The sequence below is a fragment of the Colletotrichum tamarilloi genome (genome assembly GCF_030869305.1).
Source record: "Colletotrichum tamarilloi strain Tom-12 chromosome Unknown Scaffold_58.1, whole genome shotgun sequence".
In the NCBI taxonomy this organism is placed as follows: Eukaryota; Fungi; Ascomycota; class Sordariomycetes; order Glomerellales; family Glomerellaceae; genus Colletotrichum; species Colletotrichum tamarilloi.
In genome coordinates, this window is record NW_026849440.1 from 101,669 (window position 1) to 128,461 (window position 26,793).

At 55.4% G+C, this 26,793-nt stretch overlaps 10 protein-coding genes across 10 annotated transcripts, besides 1 other annotated feature; 4 read left to right on the forward strand and 6 right to left on the reverse strand.

Annotated features, from left to right (window-relative positions):
- Positions 1-1,197: 1,197 nt before the first annotated feature.
- Positions 1,198-1,640, reverse strand: CTAM01_11158 (uncharacterized protein; the record flags this gene model as incomplete). The annotated part of the gene is made up of 2 exons (XM_060527170.1): positions 1,198-1,414; positions 1,597-1,640. The coding sequence occupies 2 exons, from the start codon at positions 1,638-1,640 to the stop codon at positions 1,198-1,200; spliced, it is 261 nt and encodes an 86-aa protein (XP_060378181.1).
- Positions 1,641-2,745: 1,105 nt separating this feature from the next.
- On the forward strand, positions 2,746-3,965 carry CTAM01_11159 (homoserine kinase; the record flags this gene model as incomplete). The annotated part of the gene is made up of 3 exons (XM_060527171.1): positions 2,746-3,175; positions 3,247-3,545; positions 3,615-3,965. The coding sequence occupies 3 exons, from the start codon at positions 2,746-2,748 to the stop codon at positions 3,963-3,965; spliced, it is 1,080 nt and encodes a 359-aa protein (XP_060378182.1).
- Positions 3,966-4,139: 174 nt separating this feature from the next.
- On the reverse strand, positions 4,140-5,427 carry CTAM01_11160 (PfkB family carbohydrate kinase; the record flags this gene model as incomplete). Its single annotated transcript, XM_060527172.1, has 3 exons — positions 4,140-4,909; positions 4,969-5,163; positions 5,283-5,427. The coding sequence occupies 3 exons, from the start codon at positions 5,425-5,427 to the stop codon at positions 4,140-4,142; spliced, it is 1,110 nt and encodes a 369-aa protein (XP_060378183.1).
- A 2,504-nt stretch (positions 5,428-7,931) lies between these two features.
- CTAM01_11161 (uncharacterized protein) lies at positions 7,932-8,147 on the forward strand (the record flags this gene model as incomplete). Its single annotated transcript, XM_060527173.1, has 1 exon — positions 7,932-8,147. One exon carries the CDS (start codon positions 7,932-7,934, stop codon positions 8,145-8,147), a length of 216 nt encoding a protein of 71 aa, XP_060378184.1.
- A 3,306-nt stretch (positions 8,148-11,453) lies between these two features.
- CTAM01_11162 (uncharacterized protein) lies at positions 11,454-11,828 on the reverse strand (the record flags this gene model as incomplete). Its single annotated transcript, XM_060527174.1, has 1 exon — positions 11,454-11,828. One exon carries the CDS (start codon positions 11,826-11,828, stop codon positions 11,454-11,456), a length of 375 nt encoding a protein of 124 aa, XP_060378185.1.
- A 194-nt stretch (positions 11,829-12,022) lies between these two features.
- CTAM01_11163 (uncharacterized protein) lies at positions 12,023-12,792 on the forward strand (the record flags this gene model as incomplete). The annotated part of the gene is made up of 2 exons (XM_060527175.1): positions 12,023-12,193; positions 12,298-12,792. 2 exons carry the CDS (start codon positions 12,023-12,025, stop codon positions 12,790-12,792), a joined length of 666 nt encoding a protein of 221 aa, XP_060378186.1.
- A 614-nt stretch (positions 12,793-13,406) lies between these two features.
- Positions 13,407-14,611, reverse strand: CTAM01_11164 (WD domain-containing protein; the record flags this gene model as incomplete). Its single annotated transcript, XM_060527176.1, has 3 exons — positions 13,407-13,764; positions 13,829-14,280; positions 14,345-14,611. The coding sequence occupies 3 exons, from the start codon at positions 14,609-14,611 to the stop codon at positions 13,407-13,409; spliced, it is 1,077 nt and encodes a 358-aa protein (XP_060378187.1).
- Positions 14,612-16,171: 1,560 nt separating this feature from the next.
- On the reverse strand, positions 16,172-17,615 carry CTAM01_11165 (uncharacterized protein; the record flags this gene model as incomplete). The annotated part of the gene is made up of 2 exons (XM_060527177.1): positions 16,172-16,916; positions 16,987-17,615. The coding sequence occupies 2 exons, from the start codon at positions 17,613-17,615 to the stop codon at positions 16,172-16,174; spliced, it is 1,374 nt and encodes a 457-aa protein (XP_060378188.1).
- Positions 17,616-20,465: 2,850 nt separating this feature from the next.
- Positions 20,466-20,549: a sequence feature (Short protein (CTAM01_11166, KAK1489211.1) was converted to a misc_feature.).
- A 746-nt stretch (positions 20,550-21,295) lies between these two features.
- CTAM01_11167 (phosphoglycerate mutase) lies at positions 21,296-22,525 on the reverse strand (the record flags this gene model as incomplete). Its single annotated transcript, XM_060527178.1, has 3 exons — positions 21,296-22,021; positions 22,085-22,309; positions 22,373-22,525. 3 exons carry the CDS (start codon positions 22,523-22,525, stop codon positions 21,296-21,298), a joined length of 1,104 nt encoding a protein of 367 aa, XP_060378189.1.
- A 1,239-nt stretch (positions 22,526-23,764) lies between these two features.
- CTAM01_11168 (cytidylyltransferase) lies at positions 23,765-25,299 on the forward strand (the record flags this gene model as incomplete). The annotated part of the gene is made up of 4 exons (XM_060527179.1): positions 23,765-23,864; positions 23,916-24,033; positions 24,083-24,866; positions 24,946-25,299. The coding sequence occupies 4 exons, from the start codon at positions 23,765-23,767 to the stop codon at positions 25,297-25,299; spliced, it is 1,356 nt and encodes a 451-aa protein (XP_060378190.1).
- Between the last annotated feature and the right edge of the window lie 1,494 nt (positions 25,300-26,793).

Below are 26,793 nucleotides of genomic sequence, written 5' to 3' on the forward strand. Positions count from 1 at the left end.
TGCCGGAGAGGGGACAAGCCTTCCCCAGGGTTCCTTCAATTCGTATTGAGCGGCGCAGTTTACGGGAAGCAAGGGAAAAGAGAGAGTTGATCCGTAGTCTGTAGAAAAAGCACCACCTGCACTGCCGATCACAGATCTGGTTTATTGACGTGGGGAAAGGGCCACTAGAAGGAGGCGAGGATTATTCTCGTATTCACTAGCCCCGATTTCCCAGCGCCGTTAGGGGGCTCACGCTCATGGCATGGGGCGGGAACAAACACGCGATGCCTCGAATTGGCTGCTGCTGCGACGGACCGGCGACGGTGTGTAGTTGACCGTCGCATGCGACAGGGCTGTCATCCTGGGCTGTTTTTAGCAATTAAACACCGCTAAGGTTATTTGGGTTTAGCATTCCCTGGTTCCGCATCTTTGCCCCGGTTTGCCAGCCTCTCTTTCCTTCCAGCCGCTTGAGAAGGGAGAAGTAAACTGATTCCGAATGAGACTATCACAACTCACCGTATGCTCTTTGGAACAAAGTATTTTGCTTTGTTTTTTTTACATCCTTCTGAACTTATTTAGGCCGTCGCAGAGGAGCCTCCTCGATTCAATATGCATGACATCGCTCATTTGTGCGTCGGGCGACTTTCCCGCCAACAGGTGTTGATCTCTTGTTTTTCCCCACACAATGCCGGCGGGACGTAACGTCAGGTGGCTCTTTTTTCTTTCGTGTTGCTTCTGGTCGCCAGAAACGGTTTCTTCGCCAACGCATGCGTCCGCTGCCCGCTGCAACCTTACTGTTTCCTCGTCGTACAGGAAGAGGAAAAAAGACTTGACATGAAAAACCCCGAATCCGAGTGGTCGGGGCTTGCATCCTCGGAGGATTGGGGCTGGCGTTCTGCGATGCAAACGTCGAGGGTCATGGGCTTACGGCTGTGGCGGGCGCCATCCCACGTTCAGATGAGCCCCAAAAGTCAGACCTACGTACCGCAACCACGGGCACAGCATGAAGAGGAGAGACCTCGACGCCAGTGAGCGCCGGCGCTGAGTCTAACAAATCGTAGCTCGCTCATGATGGCGAAGCAGTAGGGCAGTGGGCAACTTGGTAGCCCTTAGCCCTCATTCGCCTTCCGTCTATTGGCATAAGGAGCGCTTCGTGCTGACCATCCGCGGCGTCGAGCAACGTTACAAGCGCGCAAGCGCGGATCAGCACGTGCAGTCTCACTCGTCTGCGACAAATGGGCCGATCGCTGTGTTGGTCGCTGCGTCGCCGTCCACGGGGTGTCCGATGTATCCGAGCTTCGCCGTCCTTTTCTTGAGATGCTCCTCTAAGTGATCGTCCTTGAGCTGAGAATAGATGTTGGTCATGGCCACAACGCTTGTGGCATCTGCATAGCGAATGAATCTCCATCCGTAGCTCCGCAACTCCAGAATGAAGCTTTCCGATGCGATTGGCAAGCATTTGCGATGGACGGTGGAGTATGCGGTTGGCTCGGCAGAACACGAGCTCTTGTCCTGATCCCCGCTTGCTTTTGGAGTTCCTGATAGATCTTCGACGAGGGAGGCGGTGAATGGTCGTCACTGTGAGACCCCTCCTGGCAGCGAGTCCTTCGGAATTACATTCCATGCTTAAGGCGGGTCTTCGTGAAGAGGGCCACGATCATTTCGAGTATTGGGAGAAAGATGCCCAGTCAGGCTACTGACTCGGCTGTCTGCAGTCTCGGGGACTACCCGAAGGCGAGTTGCTCGCAGGAAGACGGCGATGCGAGATGGAGTTTGGAGATGGGCTGATGTAAGGCCGGGAAGAGAATAGATTAATACGGATGACATCCCAACTTGTCAAGGGGAATGCTATCCAAATCGCTGCGATAGATCACGAGGAGCTCCTCAAGAGATCGACACTTCTGTGGTCCGCCTGAAGTATTGCTATCATCAGACGAGCATCTTGACCGAGTGTGGAACTCTTGGCAGTTTGTTGACGAGGCTGGTTGTGTTGGTAAGTCGACAAGTCAAAAGGCAACAGATGCCACCAGCTTCTGAAATCAGTCGAAAGCTGAGAGCAGTGAGCAGTATGTCACACAGCCTGACCCCGGGATGAGGCATGAGATGTAGTTGCAAGATGCAGCTGTCATTGGCAAGAGGCTCCGAGCAGAGAAAGTCAAAGGAAATTGGATGAGAAGGAAGAGGCTACGCGATAAGATAAGATAGAGCTGCAGGTGTGGTTACCTCATTTCAGTGAGGTGAGGTGCGCTGAGTGGAGGATGTTCAGCCTTGGAGCAGGGCGATAAGACACTGACACTGCGCTGAGAGCTGACCGTGCATTGAGTAGCATCCAGTACTCTCATTGGCCAATGGCCGCCCGGAGGGACACCCCGCACTCGAAGGGGACGTACCTGTGTACACTGTAGGGCTTCACCCCACCAGGAAGCAGCGCCGGGCCGCTGAGACGCTCCGGTCATCGGGCGACGTCCAATTTTTTTGAGTCACGAACGACACCAGTTTAAGCAATACTGAGCTAGACTCACTCTCATTTTCACTTTTCTGCGTGAGATTTCATACTCGTCTCACGTAAAAGCCACCAGAAGGTATCACAGATCCATTCCATAACCTCCATTAAGACAACCGTCGATCGACGTGAAGCTTTCACCCCGCCTCACCGAATTGATCTGAACCCCTCACCTCATCCTATCTCCTCAGCCCACACACACTCACACACTCACCCCCTTCCCTCATCCAACCAACTTACACCGCCCGCCAGCCTCGCCTACCATGACCAAAGAAACATTCGTGATCAAGACGCCCTCGTCCTCGGCCAACATCGGCCCCGGCTTCGACGTCATCGGCCTCGCCCTCTCCGTCTACCTCGAGCTGCACGTCACCGTCGACCGCTCAAAGACCTCCTCCTCGGAGCCCCTCAACTGCCGCCTCACCTACGAGGGCCAGGGTGAGGGCTCCTCTGATATCAGCCTCGACCCGTCCGTCAACCTCATCACCCGCGTCGCCCTCTACGTCCTGCGGTGCCACGGCCAGCGCATGTTCCCTGTCGAGACCCATGTCCACATCAAGAACCCCATCCCGCTCGGCCGCGGCCTCGGTAGCTCCGGCTCCGCTGTCGTTGCCGGCGTCATGCTCGGAAAGGAGGTCGGACACCTGGATCACCTCAGCTTGGACAGACTATTCGACTTCTGTTTGATGATTGGTGAGTAACCCCTTTCTTCAGTATTAATACCCTCGACATCCCCAGTGCAGTGTTACTCACAAAAAAACCAGAGAGACACCCCGACAACGTCGGCGCCTCGCTATACGGCGGCTTCGTCGGCACCTATCTCCGCCCCCTGAAGCCCGAAGACGTTCAGCGCATCGAGATCCCCCTCAGCGAAGTCCTACCCGCCCCGGCAGGCGGCGTCGACACGGGCGAGACCCCGCCGGAGCCGCCCCACGGCATCGGCCACCACATCAAGTTCCCCTGGGCCAAGGAGATCAAGGCCATCGCCATCATCCCCGACTTCCAGGTCCCCACCCACCTCGCCCGTGAGGTGCTGCCGCCTCACTACACCCGTCCCGATGTTGTAAGTGCCTCTTGACCCCCAAAAGGGGCATCGTTGCGTTTTTCCTACCTCGACTAACCCAAAACGCAGACCTTCAACATGCAGAGAATAGCTCTTCTCCCTGTAGCCCTGGGCACTTCCCCCCCAGACCCGGAACTCATCCACCTGGCAATGCAAGACAAGATCCACCAGCCCTACCGCCAGACCCTTATCCCGGGCCTGAGCCAGATCGTCGAGGGCATGTCCCCCAGCACGCAGCCGGGCTTCCTCGGCGTCTGCCTCTCCGGCGCGGGTCCCACCATCCTCGCGCTCGCCACGAGCAACTTTGAGGAGATTGCCAACAAGATCATCAAGATTCTCAGGGAGAACAACGCCGATAAGAACGTCGGCTGCGAGTGGAAGATTCTGGAGCCCGCTGAGGGAACGCAGGTTATCCGGTGAGAGGCGAGAATGAGCTGGCGAAAGGAAAAAGGGTTGAAAACTTAGAACACGGATTTGGGCGAGTGGCCACGTTATCAAGCATTTAGAGGTCGGGAAATTTAGAATCTCGTTATGATACCCAGACGACCACCGGGAAGTCCGACCCGTTCTATGGCCATCCTGAGGCTTCTTGATCTACTTGCTTTGCAGTACTCCATCGGTCGACCATGTCGCGACCTTGTCCAGATATGTCCTCAACCTGTCCTCAAACGCCTCCCCATTCCAGCACTCTCTGCCGTCGATGACCTCTCTCCGAGGCGGACCAATCTGCTCGATAACGAAGCCGGCCGCCACAGACCCATACGCGGACGCAAGCACCGCGTCATCCGTTCTCGCGAAAGCAACTGCAAATGCTCCGAGGAACGCATTCCCGGCGCCTGTGGGGTCTTGGACTTTCGAAGAGCCATGGTCGTAGAAAGGGGGCAGCCATATCGGGTTGCCGCCCCGGGGAATCGTGAGACAGCCCTGTTCGCCGCACCTGATGACCGTGACCCGCGGTCTGTTCCGCACTTCCTCGAGCAATGCAGAATGCCCCGATGCCTTGATATCACTTGAGAGGTTGATGGCATGGTATTCGATAAGTGCCCTATTGTAGGGTATCCCAGGGCCCTCGTGCATGCCCTTCATACGTAGGAGTTCGTGGTCGTTTGGAGAACAGATATCTGAAAGGTGGAGGGCTCTCATGTGCTCGGCCTCGCGGTCGTGAATGTTGATAGGTGAGGGTTCCCATGCGATTAGGGAACTTGGGTTCTCCATTTCACCGCGGAGGTTTGTGAGGGTTTCCATATGACGTTCGAGATCTTCTGGTGTCGCTAGGGTGTGAACCACCGAGGATCGAAGAAGCGGTTCAGGAAGCCGGGCTAGATTCGGGTGTAATGGTGGCACAGTATATCGAAACGTCTTTTCTGCGAGTCGATGTTAGTCCGCGTACGTGATTCATGCAGGAAAGATATCAGCAACTCACTTCCAAAGGCATCATTCTCATATTCCAAAAGACCTCTCGTTGACAGCCTATCCGGCGTCTCGTCATAATGAACGGTGACACCCCATCCCGCAATCTGCTGTCTCACAGCAGTCGGGAAGTCAGATCCAGCCGTAATGACACAACACACATTCGCAGACTCATTTTGCGGAATGGCAAGGCGTGCGCCGAGAGTACCTAACCAATATTAGAAGCCGAGCTTCACCCTCTGAAATGTTCCCAAGAAAGCGACACCGAGGAAGAAGAAGCCAACAATAGGTGAGGCTCAAAGTCCGGCTGCCACAGGTTCCACTCACCATAAAACCCAGAACCGCCGGGAACGTCGCGAAGAACTCTCCCGTCCGGAAAGCGGAGCTCATCAATCACAACCATGCCGAGCGAAATAAAAGCCGGAGCCGGCGACCCCATCCCCGGCTCCGGACCGCCCGGCGATTCGGACATCATGATTGGCTATTCACGTTTGGCAGGTCCCGGGGTGCTTAGACTCATTACGCCCCGGAATGAGATGGCAGAAGTTTGAGGTCTTGTTGAGAGAGACACACCACACCCGGCCCCCGTTTGAGACCTTTTCGCCCGCAGCCAAACACGTGGGCGGGGTGAGGCGAAATGATTGGATCCTCGTACTTCCGAGCTGCGCTCCCTGCGAAGGGCTGGAGAATATGGATAGGTACGCAAGGTATGGGGGGAGGCCCATGCCAAAAAGGTTGTTACGACGATGTCCATCCATCTCCCGGGCCCGGCCCGTCTCTTTGCTCATCCGCGGATCTCGAATAGATGATATCTGCCACACCAGCTTGTTGCTCTATGTTTCAAACGCCATTATCACAGCTCGTGGACCAATAACGCCACAGCGGCTTTAACGACGTATCGTTGGCCGCGGCCACTGTGTGTCCAGAGACAATCTCTTATCTTAGACAAGCTCCCGCGTCCGGTATCCTCGCCGCGACCGCCCCGAAACGTAGAATCCTCCCTGGCGATCCGCGTGTTTGAGATCATGAAATGTGACTGGGTACTGAGGCGAAGACTGCACCTCGGATTCGTGGATTAGGGGCAGCATGGGAATGAGCGGTGAATGTGAAATCGTCCGCATCTCATTCGCCTCACTGAGTGTTCCAATGTAAGAGGCTCAGAGAGGTAGGCATAGGTAGGGTACTCCCGAGTGCCTGGATGCCAATCACGCGTTCCTGATCACCAATCTCGAATAAGCCAGGCCCGGCGGCATGTTTCTTTTTGAATGATCCTTATTTGTGCGTGTTGGTATCTAAATCGTCGGCGCGCATACATACCTACCCTTTCAGACAGCATTGCATTTGCATTTGCATGGAACATATGCGTACTTACACATGAAGTAGGCATTCGAGAAGGCAAAACAGTAGAACGAGGCCATCGATATCGCGCCACATGTAGGCGCCAATCGTAATTACTACATGAGAGATTCGCGGCGTGGCCGGACGCAGATGAGGCGTGTATCAGTCAAGCCACCCCGTCTGGAGCTCCTTCGCAAGAATGAGCTCCCCATGGGATTCCCGATAATGGATTTCCACAGTGTAGTTCTTCTTTCAAGGTACAATCTTGTCAAAGAAGCCAATCCGAAGCATCCTGTCAGTCTCCCCAGCACAACTAACCTGGTCCAAGAATCAAACTTCATACACGGGAGCGGCAGACGTCGTCGCACGGCCGTCGCCCCGTCCGAGACGCCATGGGCTACTAAAAATACCGGCGCTGGGGAATAACAAGAGTCGAACCAGAATTTCCAGACACACGCCAGAAGGAACAGACTCCAGGGCCTTCCCTTTCGAGGAACCGGGCCAGTGGTTCCCCTCAGAACTTTTTCCCTCGCACAGACTCGGCCCTGATTCGTGTGTCTTTTTTGGTGGTTCCAGCTATTAGAGAATTGTCCGAACGACCCCCACGGCGACGGGTTGGTCTGATGTTCGGCGATAGATACCTCGCTCTCCGACCTCTTCTTCTCGGTTTAATCCGTCCGCTTGCATGGGCGCGAGTATCAGAAAGTTCGGGATTCTAGGCCTGCTTCTTCGGCGCTTCTCCTTGCCGTCGTCATCAAGGATCCGTTTTTGAAGGCTTCTTCATGAATCAGGTTCTTGTCGTCTCGATGGAGTCTTGTTCATGACTTCATGGTCCATGGGGGGTGAATATCGCCGAGTTGCTCGGAGGTCTAGTTCGGACAGCGAACAACAGATTGAGACGCCGTCTGAAGTGTAGCTTGCCACACCTTGCATAAGCTTCAAGGACTGGCAGTGAACTATACGCGGATGAGAGGGGAACAATTTTGAAGGTGCCGTTCGCACCGAGTAGGGGTGCACAAGACCGATTCAAGATGCGCTGTTTGCTTACCCGCCCAACCTGGCCATTCGAACCGTCAAACATCCTCAAGTCGGAGAACGATTGCCGTACAACTGTCGTGGGTCGCCGTCTGTGACGGTGGACATTTCGAGAAGGACATGGGATTCTGGCAAGGTTTCCCAACGATCTGGCCATGCGCCGATCGTCCTTCTTCTGTGGCCAATCATACCGACGCCAATTCAGTGAGTAATTCGACCTGCGGCAGCGGCACAAACACCCCCGGGACGGTGGATCTGAACCCCAAGCGGTGAGCCCAAGAAGCTATGGAGCTCCCCTGAGCTTCCACGTCCCGGCTTGCCTACCAACCACCAGCGTATCGTGCCAGTGTGTAGCTTCGCTCTGTGTATCTGTCCGCCATCTCGTTTATACCTTGATGCACTGTCCCAGGTGCAATTTCCACCATGTTGGCAGGCAAATAGATTGGCCTTGGCTCAGTGCGATCTTCGGAGGGTTAATTCAAGAGCCCAGAGTTAAGCCTCAACGGTTCGCACTGTCCGCCATCTGGCCCTGAGCGACTGGCCAGTGATGTCGAGCGAGAGAACCCCATCCAGGCCAGACATGCCCAGCCGACAAGGGCGATCATGGGGTTGCAGGTCCCCCGGCGGCAGGGGGGGAATACGCTAACCAGCCCCAGCATGTCTTGGTTGGCAGGCGTGGCAGGGCAGGGCGGTACCTATGTTACGACGATTCTTTGGGACAATCCCAGGGGCGACCACGGCGAAAGGAGAACTTGCGATCCAAAGAGGCCAGAGGCCAGAGTCCAGAGTCCAGGACGGAAGCTCGACGAGAGTGTCTAAGAACGGACGACGAAAACAGGAACGGGAAGCGCTACGATGGCCAAGCCAGCCGTTGCTGAAGAGAGAGAATAATAGCGAGGATGGATGGAGACGACGGAAAAAGGACGCCAATGCGCGTCTCGGTCAACAAATCTTCAAGTGGCAGACCAGCCGTGCCTTAGCCCTGAGCGAGTCTGACGGTTCGTCCAGCGGGCCCTGACACGCCAGAGTAAGGTGTAGTAACAGCGAGCGTCAGTGGTGCGTCAGTGGTGCGTCTGTGGTCCAGAGTGCGCGGGTGTGAGAGCGAAGGAAGTGTGAGCTGGCTGCTGAGTGTTGTACTCCGTTCAGATGGCTGTGTTGGTGACGGTTGCTTGGGCTGTTGACCGAGAGGTTTGTCGAAGAAAGAAGTATCCTCGTACCTTTACTAAGGCACCTTAAGTAAGCACTGGTACGTAGTGTGGTGTGAGTGGGGGCAGAGGGACGGGAAGCCGGCGTGCATGTACCGGGGGACCCGCAGCTGGCCCAAGCTCCTCAACGTCTCGAAGCTTTTGGTTTCCCTTCCAAGTTCCCTGTCCTTCTTTTCGCCTGTCCCCCGTTTCTGTCTTCTGTTCCTGCTCGCCTCGAGTTCCCTCCCCCCAAGCACCAAGCAGGGACCTGGAAACTGTCAAGGCGAAAGTCAACCCGCGCTGTCAGTGCCAGTCAATATTGTCGTAGCCAAGCTCCTTTTGATTCATAAGTGGAAATTGTAGTCGACAAGGAGTCAATAACGCTTCACGCTTCCCCGGTGCACAGCCTGGGAGCCAGCCATGCCAACTCAGCTCAACAAGCATTTTGATGGATACCTGACGTTTCGATGGGTACGGAGGGCGCCGCGCGATCTGCAATTCCGCATAGTCATATTCTCAAGTTAATGCCGTCCCTGAAAATCATCACAAACGTCGACACCGAGCCGTGGAGCCAGCCACGTAACAGTGCCTAAACTCCGGTGACATTGGCCAGCGATACTGGCTGTGTATTCACTGGCGCGCCCAGGCGACTCTATCATGCGACGGAGCTGTGGAATCCCAGTTTGGTATCTGGGGTTTTCTGTTTACTCCTGCTCTGCTACTGTGACAATCTGTCCAGGGACCAGCCAGGCTTGAAAGGGTTGTGGATGTCTCTATTTCTGTTGAGGAGGGCGTGTCTAACAACACCCAGCCTGTTCCTTATCGGTATCACCGGGAACCCCCCAAGAGCCCATGGGGACGTTGGAACGTGTCTGTCTGACATCAACCTATCGCCGTTGCCTCTGAGTCTGCTTCGTCTCCTTGACCAGCGTCGTCCCCTGCATCTTCAGTGTCAATCTCTTAGAGGGAACCGCTCGTCATCCCCCCCTCCATCAACTTCCTCGCCTTCACACCACCACAAGTCGCTCGTCTCTTCGATCATCGAACTTGGCATCACGATGGGAACTATGACAATCTGACACCCGAAAGCCAGTTCGCAGTTGGCACTAGTTTAGACTCGCACAACCAAGCAAATCACTGCACGGTGACACCAACCGCGAATTTGATAGGTTTCTGGGTTGGGGTTGGCGGAATAGGCTCGGCCGTTCTCGCTCAATCTTCCACCCTCCTCCCTATGGACAGAAGCGCTATGGCAACCCACGCTCGCCTACTGCTCCTACCTTACTGCTTACCTCCCGTCCGGTGCCCGCCTTGGCAGGGTCACGAAGCTGCTTCATCGCAGTACCCGACCACCTCGAAGAAACCAAGTGAACCACCGAACCCAGTCCAGGCTCCACGGGTAGAGTCTTCTTTGCCTGGACGTGCTCATCGCATACACGTGCCCTATCCTTGCTCTCTCTCGTCCTTGCGCATCGATGGATATGTCTCTCTTGTCTCCAGCGCCTCGTTTCCTGCCAAGTTTAGATAGAGTACTGGGCCCACTGTCACAGTGAATCTGCAAACAGCAGCCGTTCCATTCTCCATAGAACGGAACTAGATTGGCACGATTGGCACGGTTAGAATCTGTGTCCGACTCCGCGGGGGGTCACTGAAAGGTAAGTATCAGTCCTCACACCACCACCACAATGCAGAACCCTGGGTTCAGCGCCAGTAGATCCCAGATCCAGGAGCGGTGACGGTAACAGCAACAGCATTTTACAAAATCCCTGAGAGCTTTGAGGGGAGTTGGGGTAGGTTGGCTGGAAATACATGCCATACCCGCGCCATTCCCCTCCCGTCGTCAGCTCACGCGGCGCCCCGCGCAGATCGGGGCGGTCTGGTGCCCAGACTGCTGAGTGCTCCCCGACTCCTGCTTGGATTTCTGTTGTATAATAGTTGGAAAATAGTGTGGCCACTACGGATGCTCATCCGCAATACCCACCAAGCTACGTACAGCCAGTCTGACGATGGACTTGCCCATGTAACTTCATAGTCTACGTGATCTTGCCTCGCGACTCGTAACTCACTGTAGAGTTCGTCGGCTCCTCTGGAAACTAGAAGGACGAGACCAACTGCATCCGCGGGGAACAGACTAAACAAGGCTCGCCTTATGTGCATGCGTGGTGGCACAATAGCGTTCCCACCCATGGGGCAGAATGCCGACACATACATTGAGGTGCGTCTCTCTCTCCCCCACTCAACCAACCAAAATAACCATGACTTGTTCTCCCTGAGGCCCCTGCTGATCTGATTGGATCCCTCCTCAACAATTACCAGGGGGGCCATCTCACTCACTCAACTTACTCTCACTCTCACGGCAGTATACTCTTAGCACAACATTGGCAGCTTACAGGCTCAACCAAGCTCTACAGATCGATAGCGCTATACTCATTGGCCATACTAATGGAAAGTCAAGCCCAGAAAGTATGCGGAAACGGATACCAAGTGCCTGCTGGCAAGGGTATCTCACCCACTCCCGGCACCCGGCTCTCACCCTCCGCCAAAGGCCAAAGGCCATGCCATGCCATGCAGGCTGTCCTCCGCCGTTCACCGGACCTCCGGGTACATCCACCTCATTCGTACCTCTTACACGGACAACGGGCGCGACCTGTACTTTGACCCTGATTCCACGTTTCTTAGCAACGCAAGTACCTTTCTTTTCTCATTCCCTCGTAAGGTAGGTTCAGATAGGATGCAACTCTTACCGTTTACCTTAGTCTGCCACCATACCACACTCTCACTCACCACTTCCACCAGCACAACCGCAACCGCCGTTCTCATCCCATCCCATCCCCGAACCCAGACCAGACCTGGGACCGCCCTCCCCCTCCCCTTCTATCTCTGTCTCTGTCTCGATCTCATCCCACCGCTCACTCCGTCGCATCTCATCCCATCCATGCCCCTACCCTCTCTCCAATCCAAACCTGTTCAAACGTATTCGCTGGCCCACCCTGGCCAAGTCCCCGTTCCAGTTCCCAGTGTTCCAGTTCCAGTTCCGGGGGTCGTCAGACAAGAGAGGGTGTGTATCTACGCCCTGTGTGCATGGAGGTGTACGTGTGTGTGTGTGAATGCTCGTGTGGTAAGATAGTGCGCGTATGTGTGTGTGTGAGTGAAGCTCTGTCTCGTTGTCTCTGATCTCTAATCTCTCTCCCGCCCTTCCCTCCTTCCGTCCGTTTGTATATCTGCCGTGCAACTCCCCCTCCATCTTCTCTTGATTCCCATCCATCCAACCATTCATCAACTCTACTACATCTGCCGTCCGTCCGTACACACGCATCTACTCTGCCACTCGCACTCAGCAAGCCCGAAGCAACCTCTCACTCTCACCTCACATCTGAGTCTCAAGACATCGTCACCAACCTCTTCCAACAAGCTATCAGAACTACGAGCCTGGTCGGCACTTGAACCCCAAAAACATCAACCAACACATCGGAATCTCTTCAAACCCCCCAACCCCCCAAAACCGCCAACATGTCGCGCATCACCGCCCCCGTCGCAAAGCTCACCCGCTCCATCAACTCCGCCGCCACGGCCAGCCGCTCCAGCGGCCTCCTCGAGTCTCACTACAACGTCAACCACGGCGCCGTCCTCATGCCGAAATACGCAGAGCTGCTCCAGAACCGGAGCACCCGCGAGCACGATGTATGTCACACTCTCTCCCCCCTCCCTTCCCCTCACTCCCCGCAGTCTCTCACCAAGAAGCTCTACTATTGAAATAAGAAACTCCAACTAACACAACACCACAGTCCGCCCGCACCCTGAGCACAACCCACCGCCCAACCCCCCAGCCAACCCGGACCTCCCCCTCCGTCCGCCAAATGCAAACCTTCTCCTCCGGCGCATCATCCTCTACCAACGCCGGCGGAATGGACTTCACGATCCTCCCCATCTCCTACGACCCCGTCCCCAGAAACGAATTCGCGGGCATGCGCATGCCCCTCCTCCCAGACTCCTTCACCACAAAACACCAATCCCTCTACGAGCAGACCCCCGCCTCCGCCGCGGACGCCCTCCCGCTCTCCAAGCCCGAGATCTCAATCATCGCCGCGCACCCGGAAAACGTCACCACCGCCGCCGCGTTGACGGAGGTCGAGGGCTTCGGCGTGGACGGCGTGGAGCTGAAGTGGGCTCACGACAGCGAGGCCGCTGCCGAGACGGAGGCGCACCAGCCCGGTTTGAGAGATTTGTGGAAGGGACTTGTTGATAACGTTGTTGGGTCGTCGCAGAAGCCTGCTTTCTAAGAGAAGAAAATTAGAAATGCTGTGTGCTCCGACGGAAGGGTTGGGATGATTGTTATGATGTGAGACTAAACAGCAAAGCGGATGATGTTACTTCAACGTCATGTTAGTATGTAGACTTGCTTGGATAGCAGTCGAGACAATTCTTTTTTTCATTTATCGTTGGTTTACAGGGTTTTAATTGCGATTCAGTTGGTAGGAACACCAACTTGACATTCACAATCGGGTACGAGTAGCATTTCAAAAATTCAATGGCTTCCATTTGGATCTTGCTTGAGCGGATCCAGCCCAAACTTCAAGCCTCATCAACTACATGCCAAGGCACGGTGACAATTGATTCCTAAAAACTTTTGATTGCCAATTTGGTATCGTCCGGTACCGTACACTCCTTTTCGCGGATATGTTTCGCGATCCTTAACATTTGCTTGCACCTCGGTGACTGAAAACCCCGAATTCATCGACCCTCCTCGTACATTACACAGGTGTCCATCCTGGCGCAATAACATCTACTTGTCGTCTGCCCCCTACGTCCTGTGCTCAATTGCCTGACGCACACCGTCCACCGACTCACCCAGGTATGAATCTAACTCGTCCAACCACTAGACACCTTTCTACATTTATCGCTTCTTCATGGTCGGGCGAGGCTTGCACTCATCCGCCTGAACCGGGTGCAACATGACCTTGGTGGGGTACGCCTGCGTGTTGTGCTGGAAGCCCTTAGACCAGTCATAACTGATACCGTATGCGAAGATGGATCCGGTCTTGTTGAAGGTAGTGGCCGTGATGCTGCCGCCGACCTGGGGGTAGCCCTTGAGACGGTGCTTGGCATCCTTGTCCCAGAAGTGGAAGGTGCCGTCAGAGCCGGCCGTGCTGAAGGTGCCGTGAACGGGGTGGAAGGAGATGTCATTGACAGCGTAGACGTTGGTGACGTTGTTGGCGGGAGGGTCTCGGTGGCACTTGAAGGAGAAGTTGGATCTGTTTGTGCAGTGTTAGCCGCCTGCCGCAATTCGTTCGCGTATTCACAGCAATCAAAACTTACGTAGCATCCTTGTCCTCGACATACTGAATCGCGCAACGTCCCTCGATACTACCAATGGCAAAGCCAGCAGCGTCCGCGAAACAGCTGACGACCCTCGTCTGCCACTTGAGAGGACTCTGCAGGGTCTTGTAAAATTTTGTCGGGTTCTTGAGGTCCACCACGTTGATGTACCGGTCGGCGGTTCCTATGACGAGGAGATCGTTTCGCACGTCGATCGTGTATACGCGTTCCTGGCAGGCCAGCGACGCCGCGGGTGTGGGCGAGCGCATGTCCCAGTACTTGACCGTCTTGTCCCAGGAGCCCGACACGGCCATCGGAGTACCGGACGACTCGAAGAAGCGGACCGACTTGACGGGCTGGTCGTGCTCGCCAATCTTGATTGTCTGCTGGGAGCCCAGGTCGCAGAGCTTGACGGCCTTGTCGGCGCCGCCAGAGAGAACTTTTGTGCCGTCCTTGTTGGAAGAAAGTTAGCCAGAGACTCGTTACGTATGGACGTAAGAAACGAAGATATCATACCTTGGACCAGTCGCAGCCCAAGACTGGGCCATCGTGTTCGTAGGCGTGCCGCCCTTCGCTCTGCCCGTTGGGGGCAATCTCGTATATCCTGACTTTCTTGTCCCAACTGGAGACTGCCAGGAAGTCGCTGGTCTGGTTTTGAGCGGGAGAGAAGGCGAGATCGGAAATGCTGTCTTCGGGTGGGTTGTTGAGAGCGACGTCCTGCTTGAGATCGCCGACCGTGTTGCTCGACGAGGCCGCCGATGCGGCGCCAAAGAGGCCAGACATGTTGTCGGTGTGTTGTCGATCGAGCTACGTAGTTGTGGTGTTTCTGCGCGGGCGGTAAGAATGGTGTCAGGAAATTTCGAAATACGCGTTGTCCTGTCGATCAGTGTGTCTGCTGAAGAGGATTGTTGGCAGTAGAGGCGGGCGGCTGGAAGCTTCAAATAGCTGTTGGGAATCGTCTCCAAGTGAAGCTTCCCGTCCAAATTCCACAGACCAGGCACGAAGGCAGTCGCGATGCGAAAAGTGATGGCCACCTTCCATTGGCTGAAAAAGCCACAAGGCTGGGTGCCTGACGTCCCTGCGCTTGAGCCACATCTCCGTTCAAAGGCAGGCAGAGAGAGAGAGGTCCCCACAGGACAGCAGCCACAAAACGAGCCCCACCTTACAGCTCCGAAACTTTTTTTTTCTTTATAAAAAAGACTGCAAGCTTCGCGTCTACTCTCTCTCCTTCTTCTTCTTCTCTTCAACCCCCCTCGTCCGACAAATCGCCATCGAAGCTCACAAACGGAGATTTCCTTCACGGGAGTCTCAACTGCGAAAGCTTTGGGAGAAAGTCCCCGGACACACGTTACTTTCCTGTCACAGGGGAAGCCAAAACGCCGCGGAAACGCGCCGCCATAGAAGCACAGCGGCTGACCTCCAAGACCTGCGTCCGGACGCAATGAGCTCTTTCACAACCCTGCCCCGTCGCTACATCGTTGGTCTTCTCTGCTCTTTCGAGACCCTGCTTTCGCTTCCCGGGACCCTTTGGATGAAGATATGAGTCCGCGCCTGGGGAGTTGCGAGTTGGGGATCATGGGTTAGAGGAGCTTTCGATGACGGGGTGGCCGTTGGTAGGGTCTTGCTTGCCGGGCGAATTCAAGGGTTCGTCGGAGGGTCTTTCGTCGAGATCGATAGGTATGCGATTGCCCGCCCACGACCTCTGTACTGAGGTTGGGGCGTGTTACTCGATGGGGCTTATTCTTGGTGCGAGGGGGGTTCAATCCAAACCTTTTGGGTTTTGTTTTCATGAGGGTTTCGTCTTCAATCTTTCTTTGTTGGTCTGCAAAGGGGCTAGACACCTACACTCTGGACTTCGTGGGAAGTCTCACCCGTCTATGATGCCCTGGATTCAACGGGAGATGTTGGGACACAGTTCAAGTTCGATGATGATTACCTATAGAGTCAAGCACTGACGGTGAGAGGCCTTAGGGTCCGCCAATGTGAGCGACAAAACATGCGTTATGGTATCTGATGAACACTTGGAACATTTTTTTCTTTCTTTCTCTTAAGTATCATTCAATTATCAAAGGACTGAAAAGTCCGAGAGATGTTGGCTCTCCCTGTGGCTCATGTCATAGAGGTATACATATATATATAAAGAAGAATAGAAACAAACATGAACATGGTATATCTGAAAAAGCCTCGTCAGAACGTGCCCTGCGCCGAAAATCTCTTCCACATTTCAAACATGAACCATCCATTCGTAAAAGGGGTGCGCCAAAAGAAGGAGAAACTCCGTAGACAAAAACAATGCAAATCATTCCAGACATGGGTCCCATATATCCCGTACGGTATTCTCCATCACATAAGCCCACCAAGCACAACCTTGCCGATGTTGGCCACCTCCGTCTTGATGTGCGACCTGCTGCTGTCCTCAAACTCCTTGACGACGCCCTGCACGATGATCTTGCGCACTTTGGCATCCGCTTTTGCAAACAGCTCCGCCACGGGCGCCGTCGTCTCCCGCGGCGTGGGCACCAGGCTCAGCACCTTCGTGTAGACGTCAATCAGCACCTCGCACAGCGTCGCAAACGTCTCGTAGAAGTCCGGCTCGAACGGTAGCGACGGCGTGAGCAGGTGCGTGTACACCTCCCCCGGCAACAGATCGTTATCGCTCGACGCAAAGGACATGACGCTCGCGCTCGCGCTCGACGAGCCCCCGATTCCGCCGTAGCTTCCGCCGCTCGCCGAGTCCGAGTCGAGGGGGTATCCGATGTCGTTTGCGCCGCTGGTGCTGCGCCGTGATTTGCCGCCCTGGCGGCGGAACATGGAGGGGAGGCGGGCGCGGGAGAGGGAGGAGGTTGAGGTGCCGCCTTCGCTGTGGAGTTGTTGGAAGGATTCGAATTCTTGGAGGAGGTTGTTGAGGCTGCGGAGGAACTCGATGGGGGTGTTTGCGTAGAGGTCGACGATTGTGGGGAGGGAGAGGCCGAGGAGGAGGTAGTTTGTTGCGCGGCGGGCGAGTTTGCGCGATTCAAAGGAGGGCATGCGGGCGAGGTCGGGCTTGTCGAAGAGGATTGTGTTGAACCAGTATACTCGGCCTTCGTGTCTGTTTGAATCATAGTTAGCACGCGAGTATTCCAAGCAGAGAGAGGATGAGAGAGAGAAGGGTAGCATACGCTTTCCGTAGATAGTCCAACGTTGATATCCTCTTGTTCGCAATTTCCTGCATCTGCATGTGCAACACGACAGACTCGCTCGACTGCCACATGTTGGGATGTGTCGCGGACGTGGGCGGGGGTTGTAGGCGGTCGCTGGGCGCCAGGCTCGTCGAGCCGGTCTGGGTACGGCTCAGCATCCTGGAGAAGCTGTCGGCGGAGGCGGGGCTCTGGATGTTGTCTGCGTCGCGGGTGATCTTTGCGGCGGCGGCGAGGGCGAAGTCGGGGAGTGCGGGCGGGACGTTGCGGTCGGTGACTACGACATTGCCTCCTCCGCCGGAGCTGGAGCTGTTGGCGCGGCGCTTGGAGGAGGAGGAGGATAGGGAGGAGGACTTGTTGGGCGAGCTGAAGGAGGTCTTGCGGCCAAAGGAGTTCTTGCGATCCTTGAGGAGGACGTTGGGGCCGGAGGACTGCGGTTGGAGGGGCGGCGGGAAGAAGGGGGACGGTTGCGGTGGTGGTTGGGACTGGGACTTTTCCGGTGGTTCGCCAGAGGAGGTGCCGGGACGGGATTTTGAGGAAGAAGAGGAGAAGAAGGAGGAGGAGAAGAATGGCGCATTGGCTGTCGTGGGAGGTGGTCCGGATCGCTGCATGTCTTTGAGTTGGAGGGGGTGGCCTGGAGGCTGAGCCTGGGCCGCCTAGGAGTGGTAGTGGGAGTGGGAGAGAGGTGTGAGAGGATGGGCTGGACGGGGACGGGAACGGAGAGCGGGCGGGATGACGGGGGATGACGGTGTGGTTCGCGCCAGGGAGGTGGAAGAGTTTCCCGTAGTTGGGTACGCAGTACGGATACGCAGTAGGAGGGCGTGGAAGGGGAAGGGGTGTCAAAGACCAGGTTCAGGATTCCGGCGAAGGAGGGCGGACGAGGGGCCGAATCGATCGGCGAGGGTGGTTTCGCGCGTGGTCAGGCCAGGTTCGAGGTGGTATTGGATCCCGAGGCGTGCGGCTGCGACTGCTGCGTTGCGTTGCGGTTGCGATTTGCGTGGGTGAGTTATGAATAGAGTGCTAGATGCCGGTGAGGGATATGGAGTGTGTGCGTATCTGCGTTGGTGCGTCGAGTGGTGCAGCTGAATGAATTGTTTGCTTTGTCTTGCTCTCTCTCTCTCTCTCTCTCTCTCTCCCTCGCGGGTACCTTGCGCAAGTAAGGTAAGGTACGGTACTTTGCTGAATGAAGTCTGCAAGCCAAGGATGGATGGATACAATGGAGTTGCTGCTACCCCCCTTGCCTAAGGTAAGGTACGAACACAAAGTTGAGTTGGTTTGTGTGCGTACTTGGGTGCGTATGTGCTTGGTTTGCGTGGTTGGCGGTTGGTGGTTGCGTCGTGCTGCTCGCTTGAATCCTGGTTGGACCCGATGCGCGAACTTGCTCAATTGCCCCCCCTTGCTTGACACTCTGACTTGCTTTTGCAGCAGCTTATGGCTTTCGTCTGCCCAGTCTCAAGTCTCCGGTTGGTCGATCGTAGGCCACGAGGCCACTTTTCCCCCCTTTGCCACGGCCCACGGGTTTGCTGCTAAGCAGATGTGGTGTGCTGGTGCTGGTGCTGGTGCTGCTGATGGCGCTGCTGCAAGGCGGAAATAGGACCGGTTCACTGGACTGAAGGTTGATCTCACTCCCCCTTCCAATAGGTACTAGGTAGGATACCAAGACGAATGGCACACGCAGCCTGTAGGAACCGCAGGTTAAGATTAGCTCAAGGCCCCTGGGTTGCGGCACTTGACGCAGAATGCGATTCGGACAGATTGGGGCTAGTCGTCAGCCTGCAGGTTGGAGTTTAATCAAGACTGGAGAAACGCGGAGCTTGGAGTTGCTTTGGTTCAAAAGTGTAAAAGACGTTGCGTCGCGGGCGGGTTTCGTTCTGCTGTTGCTTCAGCCTTCGGCGTGCTTGATGTAGGACGGGGGTTCGCGACGGTGGGTGATACAGATAGGTGGGATGGGCAGAAAGAGAAGATCGTCAGGTTTATCCGGGACGTGTTGATTTTATTATGGGTTTGTTGTATTTGTTTTTGTTTTGTTGCTGCTTCGGAGTGAGAAAGTGGATGTCAGCTATGTCCAGGATGATGTTCGGAGACGGACGGGGTCCCAAAAGCTGTGAGGACGTAGTACGGGGTAGTGAGCAAGGGAAAAAGATGTCCAGAGAAATGGATGTCGTGCGTGTTTTGTTCTATTCTTTACAACCCCTCCCAGAGAATATGTAGGGACTATCCGCAGTCTCCTTGCCGGTGTGGGTTAGGTGAGGGGATGGTTCATGTAGCACAGAGCTATTCGTAAGGTACAGACAGAAACAAACAATCCACCTGACGTATGCGAACTTGCAATAGCGATTATCCGCGGAAAATGTCTGCACCGTCCGTTCGCAGCTGTGGTTCCTTTCTTTGTGTAGCCGACGATCTCGGAGCACCACCTAAACACCTGAAGTAGCTAAGGTAGTAGGTATTGTTGTTGATGCTTGGGACTGGGGAACTTGGCGGTCGGGTACTCTCTGAGACCTGTTTTGGCGGGGTTCGGAGGTTTTGAAAAAGGCTAAAAAAGAGTACCCGAATTCCAACAAAAATAATGACAAGAGTGAATAAAAAAGAAGAGTTGTGTCTGGAATTAAGTCGGGCAGAAAATAATCCCAAACATGATAAGACGACACAAATAGCTGGTGCTACTACAGAAATCTGGAGGATGGAAGGTCCTACCACCCTCCAGGAACTGATCAGGTATCTACTGATAATTTCTTAACACATCAGCTCCGCGTCCAAGCTGCGTTTATCCCTGTGATTGTTACTGTATGCTGATCACCGTTCGTGGTCTGTAGATAGGTACACAGGTGATCTTCTGCCGGGTTATCTCATGTTTGCCTGCACGGTGTTTCCCCAAGGAGTATTCCGAACATCTTAGAAAGGAAAGGCATTGGAAGATGCAAATGCCATTTCGTTTGCGCTTGCTCACTGCCATACTTCGACATGCAGCTTCGTAAAAGGAACATCAACGTATGGAGAATGTGCCTCTCACAGACATCCGTTGAACCGCAACTCGCAGCTAAACTTGATACCTCATCATCACGTCCGAGTTGCACACCGGAGCAAAAGTATCTGCAAGCCACCTTCAATTGTGCGACACAGATATTTGGCACAGATATTCGACACCGAAATGGCTTCGGGAAAAGGGCATGGCTGCACGGGAAACGTTCTAGGGTCAGCTTACCGAAATATTCCTCAGCCGTGCTAACCACGAACGCATGGAAGCTTTCCTATCCAGGTGGTTCTGCTCCATTTCCCGGCGCTCCTTCACCGAGTTACTAAATAAGTCTGATTCCATCGTGAAACTTCTCCCCCTCTCTCTTCAACCCCCCTTGCCCGACTATCCATTATCTGCAACACCCGTGAGCAGCGAGAACAACAACAACATCCATCATCCGCAATGCATACCAATTACCTTGCGATAGATATCAACCAAGGCAATGTTGACGATTGGCCAATCCTCCCCGGGGTCAAGCAGATCATCTGCTCCCGAGCGCCCACAGACACCGAGCCGTTGCTTCTAAATAGCAGAGTCTACCACCGCCCAGCGCCCAAAGCGCAGACTCGACAACAAGAGCACGGCACACACACACAATACAGCACATACCCTCCCTGGATCCTTCTCCTCCTCCTCCTTCTCCTCCCGGAAGCCTCCGGGCCTTCCTATTAGTCTCAGTCCCAGACCTAGGCAGCTTGGTCTCCCCGCGTAGACCCTGAAACATTCCAGAAGCTCGAGTCCCACGTGGTGAACGGACTCCCGGCCAAGGACCATACCACCCTTGAATCCCACCACCCGCACCATTTCACCCACGCGATTGGGCTCGTTATCCGAATGGCTACCTTAGCTAGGTAGTCAGAAGAAAACGCCATCTTCTTCGTTCAAGAAACATCAATGTTACAATCCGAGAGGGCCACGCTAGGGAGCACTCATCACACACTGATACAGATTTGTACCCGCAGCCGGGTTAGATGAGACGGAATGGAAAAGATGAGCTCAACGTCGATCAGCCGCTCTCCCGCACCATGCGCTCCCGCAAAATTCAACGGGGAGTTCATCCGCTTTGGATGAGCCAAAAGCTGGTGGCTGCTTCGAACATGGTTCTACGCTATCACAAGCCTGCTTCAGATGGGAAACCTGGTGGCGGCTCCTTCGAGGCGCAATCGAACGAACTCGTCGCGGTCTCTGTTATTCACAATCGTCATTACATTACGACTACCGGGGTTCTATGTTTCACAAGCTACCACGCGAAGAAACCGTCCCGTGGAATCCTCACGCCGCCATAAGCGTAGCCGCCGGGAGCAGCCCCGACGAAGCCGTCGTCGCGCAAACACACCCCTGTCCAGCAATACTCGTCACAGGCGGGCTCGTACACGTGGAATACGGCTCATGCGCCGCAAATGTCGGCACCGGCACCGGCGCCACGACCTCGGCTTTCACAAACACGGGAATAATCTGGCCCGTCGACAGCCGGAAAGCGCGGTGATTCAGCGCCTTCAGGAGCTTGGTGATCTCGCCCGAGTGGCTGGTGATGCTCAACCACGTCTTGTCGTCGGTGCGGAAGACGTCGTCCAGCACGGCTTTCGACCGCGCGTCCTGGGCGTCGCTCGTCTCGCTCTCGTTGCGGCGCCAGAGGGGGTCGTATTCCGCGAACCCCGGCTCGAATTCGAAAGATGGGAAGGTCGAGGCGATGTAGGTCTTGTTGGAGCGCCAGTTGCAGGTGTGTACCGTCATGCCCTCGCGGAAGCCTTCCTTGACGACGGGGATGAAGGGGTGCTCGTCCGCGGGGATGGGGATGTCGCCAAAGGTGATATTGGCGGTGTAGCCGCAGCGGATCAGGGGGCTGGTGTAGTAGGACTCGAAGTAGGGCATCTTCTGGGTCGCGTAGCGGTCCTTGAAGTAGGCGTTTGCCTTGAGGGCTTCGTTTGCGCCAGCCGGGGTCAGGAGGGGATCGGCCCAGCGTGCGGTGGCGTTGCCGTCTTGTTCGGCCCAGTAGCACTGTGGTCACGTTAGCTGCGGTAGCCCCTTGGTTTTCGGTGGTGCTGGGCGGCATGTTCTCACGTTCCAGGCGGGAGTGCCGTAGAATGACTCGGCGGCGTTGTGCCAGCCCTCACCATGGCGGCCCATGAAGAGCAGCTTGTACTGAACGCTGTCGCTCTTGCGGCAGCCAGAGTTCAGGTACTGGACCCAGTGGTCGAAACGCTGCCATTGGGTCTTGACGCCCTCGGGGTCGAAGTGCCTGTCCGTTGGGTACGTCCGGTTGATGAGACCAAAGTTGACCGCGGCCTATGGCAGGTTCGTTAGTAACAGGTTCGCATCGAAATGTTTCCCAAGGCGGGCAAAACGTACATAGTCGAAGCCGGTCGGATCAGTGCTGTTGTCGTCCTGCAAAAAGTACCCAGGAACAGACGTGTACTTGATGTCCTTTCCCTCGGCCTCTGGCCAGGCGGCGAGGGCGAGAGGTGCGAGAGCGAGGACGGAAGACAGCACGAGGCCCTTCATCTTGGCGGAGGTGCTTGTCGAGAGAATGAGCAAGAGGGCTGGAGCTGGAGAGAGAGCTACATCGCAGCGTCGCATGCGGGGAGGGAGAGAGCTCTGGATAAATAGCACCGAGATGGAGAAGACCGACGATCCCCGCTCCAAGACCCCAGTCATTTCTTCATGGACCATTGATGCGCCATGCCGGGGCAGATTGCCTAGATGGAGTACCGGTGACTCGCCAGACTCAGATTCGAGATGTCGTCCGAAGAAAACTGGCATCCGGGGGACTGGAAAGTTGCGGGTGGTGAAAGATGGTAATCCCTGGCGGTGACCAATGGATGCATCACTTATTGCACGTGGGCGCCTGTAATGGCCCGGGTTCCTGGCAGCGGATGAGACCCAACCACGTTTTTGTTGTTGTTCCTGGCTCATTTCATCAACTTTGATGGAGACAACAAATAGTTGATTGAGGCTCATCTATGGCATCTTGCCAGTATTGGTAGATGGCTGGACCAGCCAGAGTCATCAGTGAGAATTGTCAGGTCTGGGTGGACATCCTGCCCTCCCTAACCATAGCTTCTAGGGCGCATTTTTGCGCATCGTTGCATGATCAAGGCGCCTAGAAGATGGTTCTGGGTAGAGATGGGCAGGAGTCCATTGAATAAAGGGAGGCTTCACGACAATAATTTATCAGATGCTGCGGCAGAAGCGTTTATCCAAACGTTTGTCAGAAACACGTGCCAATCCGTCCATCTGATGTTTTTGTTGGTGCTACTACGTGCAGTAAGGTAGGTACGTAGATGGGAACAGGGGAAGAACCGTTGGGACGGGATGAATGACAGCGGGCAACACGACAGCCAAACATGTGAACCTCGAGGGCTGGCGGGGAGCTTACAGTGGACCTGGGGTCTGATTCACCAGAAAAAGGCCCCGTGAGCGCCGTTGCGTGGCCGGTCCGGCCGCTGGAAAGCTCTGGTGGGTCTCGGCTATCGCAGTGGCGCTGGAACCTCGCCAATCACACGGCGCCGCTACGGGGAGCGGGACATCGCGACCTGGGCCATTGACATGCCGTCCTTCAAGGCTCAATCAAACCTCATGTGAAATTCGCCCAGTCGGTGAAACTTTATTGACGCAACACCAGCAGGTCATTATCACAAGACTTTTTTGTGCATTCATTACCTAGCAGTCTTAAGGTCCCTGAGATCCTGGAGAATCAGCGATACATTGCGTCCCCTCCAACTCCCACATCATCAAACCATCATGGTCAACTCCGACCCCGAATACCCACCCGGCGAGCCAGCCCCTGAGATTCTGGAGGAGCGCATCTGGATCGATGGTTGCTTCGACTTTTTCCACCACGGTAAGTCTACTGTCACGCATACTTCACAGCTTCAAAGACTGATCAGCACAGGTCATGCTGGAGCCATCGTGCAAGCCCGCCAACTAGGCAGCGAGCTCTACATCGGCGTCCACTCTGATGAGTCCATTCTCGAGAACAAGGGCCCAACAGTCATGACCCTCCAAGAGCGGTACATCTCTCTACTCTGCTTCGCAACACTTTACTAACATTCGCAAAAGTCTGGCTGCTGTCGACGCTTGCCGCTGGGTCACAAAATCCATCGGCCAGGCCCCCTACGTGACGCAGCTCGACTGGATCAGCCACTACGGCTGCAAGTACGTCGTCCACGGCGACGACATCACCTCGGACGCTGACGGCTACGACTGCTACCGCTTCGTCAAGGAGGCTGGCCGCTTCAAGGTCGTGAAGCGCACGCCCAGCATCTCCACCACCGACCTCGTCGGCCGCATGCTCCTCTGCACAAAGACGCATTTTATCAAATCCCTGGAGAATCTCTTGTCCGGCGATGAGGGTCAGGGCCAGGGTGCCGCCTCCCGGGACGAGATCAAGGCCGAGGCCGAGGCCCTGACGGAGCGGATGAAGCTGTACGCTACCGACGAGACGGGGAAGAATCCCGGCGTCGAGGTGTGGTTCTGGGCTGCGTCGGGGGAAGCAAAGGCTGAGGCCACGGTCGAGGAGAAGGGTGTGTTTTCGCGGTTCTTGCCGGGAAAGGGGCCGCAGATCGGTCAACGCGTCGTCTACGTCGACGGCGGTTTCGATTTGTTTTCCAGCGGGCACATTGAGTTTCTCCGCCGGGTTGTCGAGGCCGAGGAGGAGCTGGCGCGCGGGGAAGGGTGGTATTCGGAGCAGGCCGTCAACGAGCGCGTCAGCAAGGGCGGCGATTATCCGCCTGCGTACGTCGTGGCGGGTATTCATTCTGACGAGGAGATTAACCACTGGAAGGGCATCAACTATCCCATCATGAACATTTACGAGCGCGGTCTCTGCGTGTTGCAGTGCAGGGTAGGTCCTTCAACAGCCATGATGGACGGCTTTGAGCATGACTGTTCAAGTAGCGATGTGCTAACAACTAGTATTGCAGTACGTCAACGCCGTCGTCTTCGGCGCTCCATTCTCCCCGACAAAGGCCTACCTCACGTCTCTGCCGTGGGGCACGCCGGACGCCGTGTACCACGGCCCGACGGCCTTTATGCCGCTGACGTACGACCCGTACACGGCGCCCAAGGAGATGGGCATCATGCGGGCGGTGGGCGAGCACGAATTTGCGAGCGTCAACGCGGGGACGATTGTGCAGCGCATCATGAGGAGCCGCGACATGTACGAGGAGCGGCAGCGCAAGAAGGGCATCAAGGCCGAGGGGGAGTCTGCGGCGCGCGGCAGGGAGATTCTCGAGGAGGAGCAGGCGGCGCGGGAGGCGGATAGGGCACGGCAGTGAGATTGTGTGTGTGTGTGTATCATGGGTCTATGGGAGGAGCATCATTATGAGGCGGTAGCATGTTTACATTTGGATACCTCGAGTAGTAGCATTCCTTAGGTTGAAGGGCAGAATGGAATGGCCTTCAACAGGTCACGAGCTGAAAAAAGGGAACTACCAGATGATACCTGGAGAGAGTACTGGAAACCACAGACAGTGAAATGTTACTTGAGTATACTTACCACGACGCGTCTGCTAGTTTCCGCGTGTCATTGCTTGGGATGTCTCGGTTGGGCATATGTGGGTGAGTCTGGGTGTGCGTGAAAGTGTGTCTCAGAAGGATGAACGGCGTCTTTTACATAATTTCCAGACCGCCTCTCTGTGAACGATATAGCGTGATAGGTAGGTAGGTAGTCAGACACACACTGCGCAGACAAGTGCGAACCAAAAGATTGGCGCCGCGATCTAAGGGGAAGAAACGAGACATGGCCGGTGCCAAGCCACGTACCTAAGAAGAGCGTAGGCAAGGTACCCCGCGATTTGCAGGTCAAGTGACCAAGGGTCAGTGAACCGGGCGTCTGCGCCCGTCTTGTTGGTTCAACCCCAGAAGGTCCGTCCAGGTTGTGTTGCAGGGCTGAGACGTTTGGGCTGTTTGTGTTGTTGCTTCTGCACTTGTTCGAGAGCAGACCGGGCAAGTTGAGGTTCGTAAAGGTAAGGCGAGGTACTTTGATGTTTTGTATTGGATTAGAAATCGGTTGGGGATAAGCAGCTGCCAGATCTGGGCATCCATCTCGTCATATGTAGGTAAGATAATTCCCATTGTCTCTCCGTGCTGACCGGGGAGAAGATGGAGAGTGTGTGTGTGAAGGAAACCGTGGAAGACGATCCGGGCCTCCGGCAACCAACCCAGAAGTATGCATGCAGGAGGTTCGCATTGGTGGTGCATCGTGTGAGAGAAGATGTACAGTGCCAGGAGACGCTACACCTGCCTCAATGGTTACACTCGGCACCTTGAGGGATCTCGCCTCCGCCAACCCAACCGATACGATCCAATGTTCGAGAAGGGAATTCGGGTTGGGATCTGTTAAAGAGATTTAAACGATGGAGGGGGAAAGCACGAGGCGGGGAGCACGGGGGGTTGCTACCTACCTGACCATTGGGACTGAAAGAGAAGGAAAGCAGTGGTCAACTGTGCGGCGTGCCTTCCATTGCGGTTACTCGGACTTGATTCCCCACGTCATCGCCTACACTCGGCTATCCGCGGGAGGGGTAACATGGGAAACCGAGAATGGAAGGGACAACTGACAAGGAAGGACCAGATAGCGATTACACTTGCTTCTAATTCCGCTCTTTGGTTGACCTCGCCTTCCTCCACGGCAAGTAAGTGAGGTACCTCAATGCATGTATCTTTCAGCTGCACGCCTCTCAACAACAACAATAATTGGAACCTTGACATCTTGGCGACGAACTTGACGATGTGAATTCCGCACTCTCCTTTCCGTCATATTCGCGAAT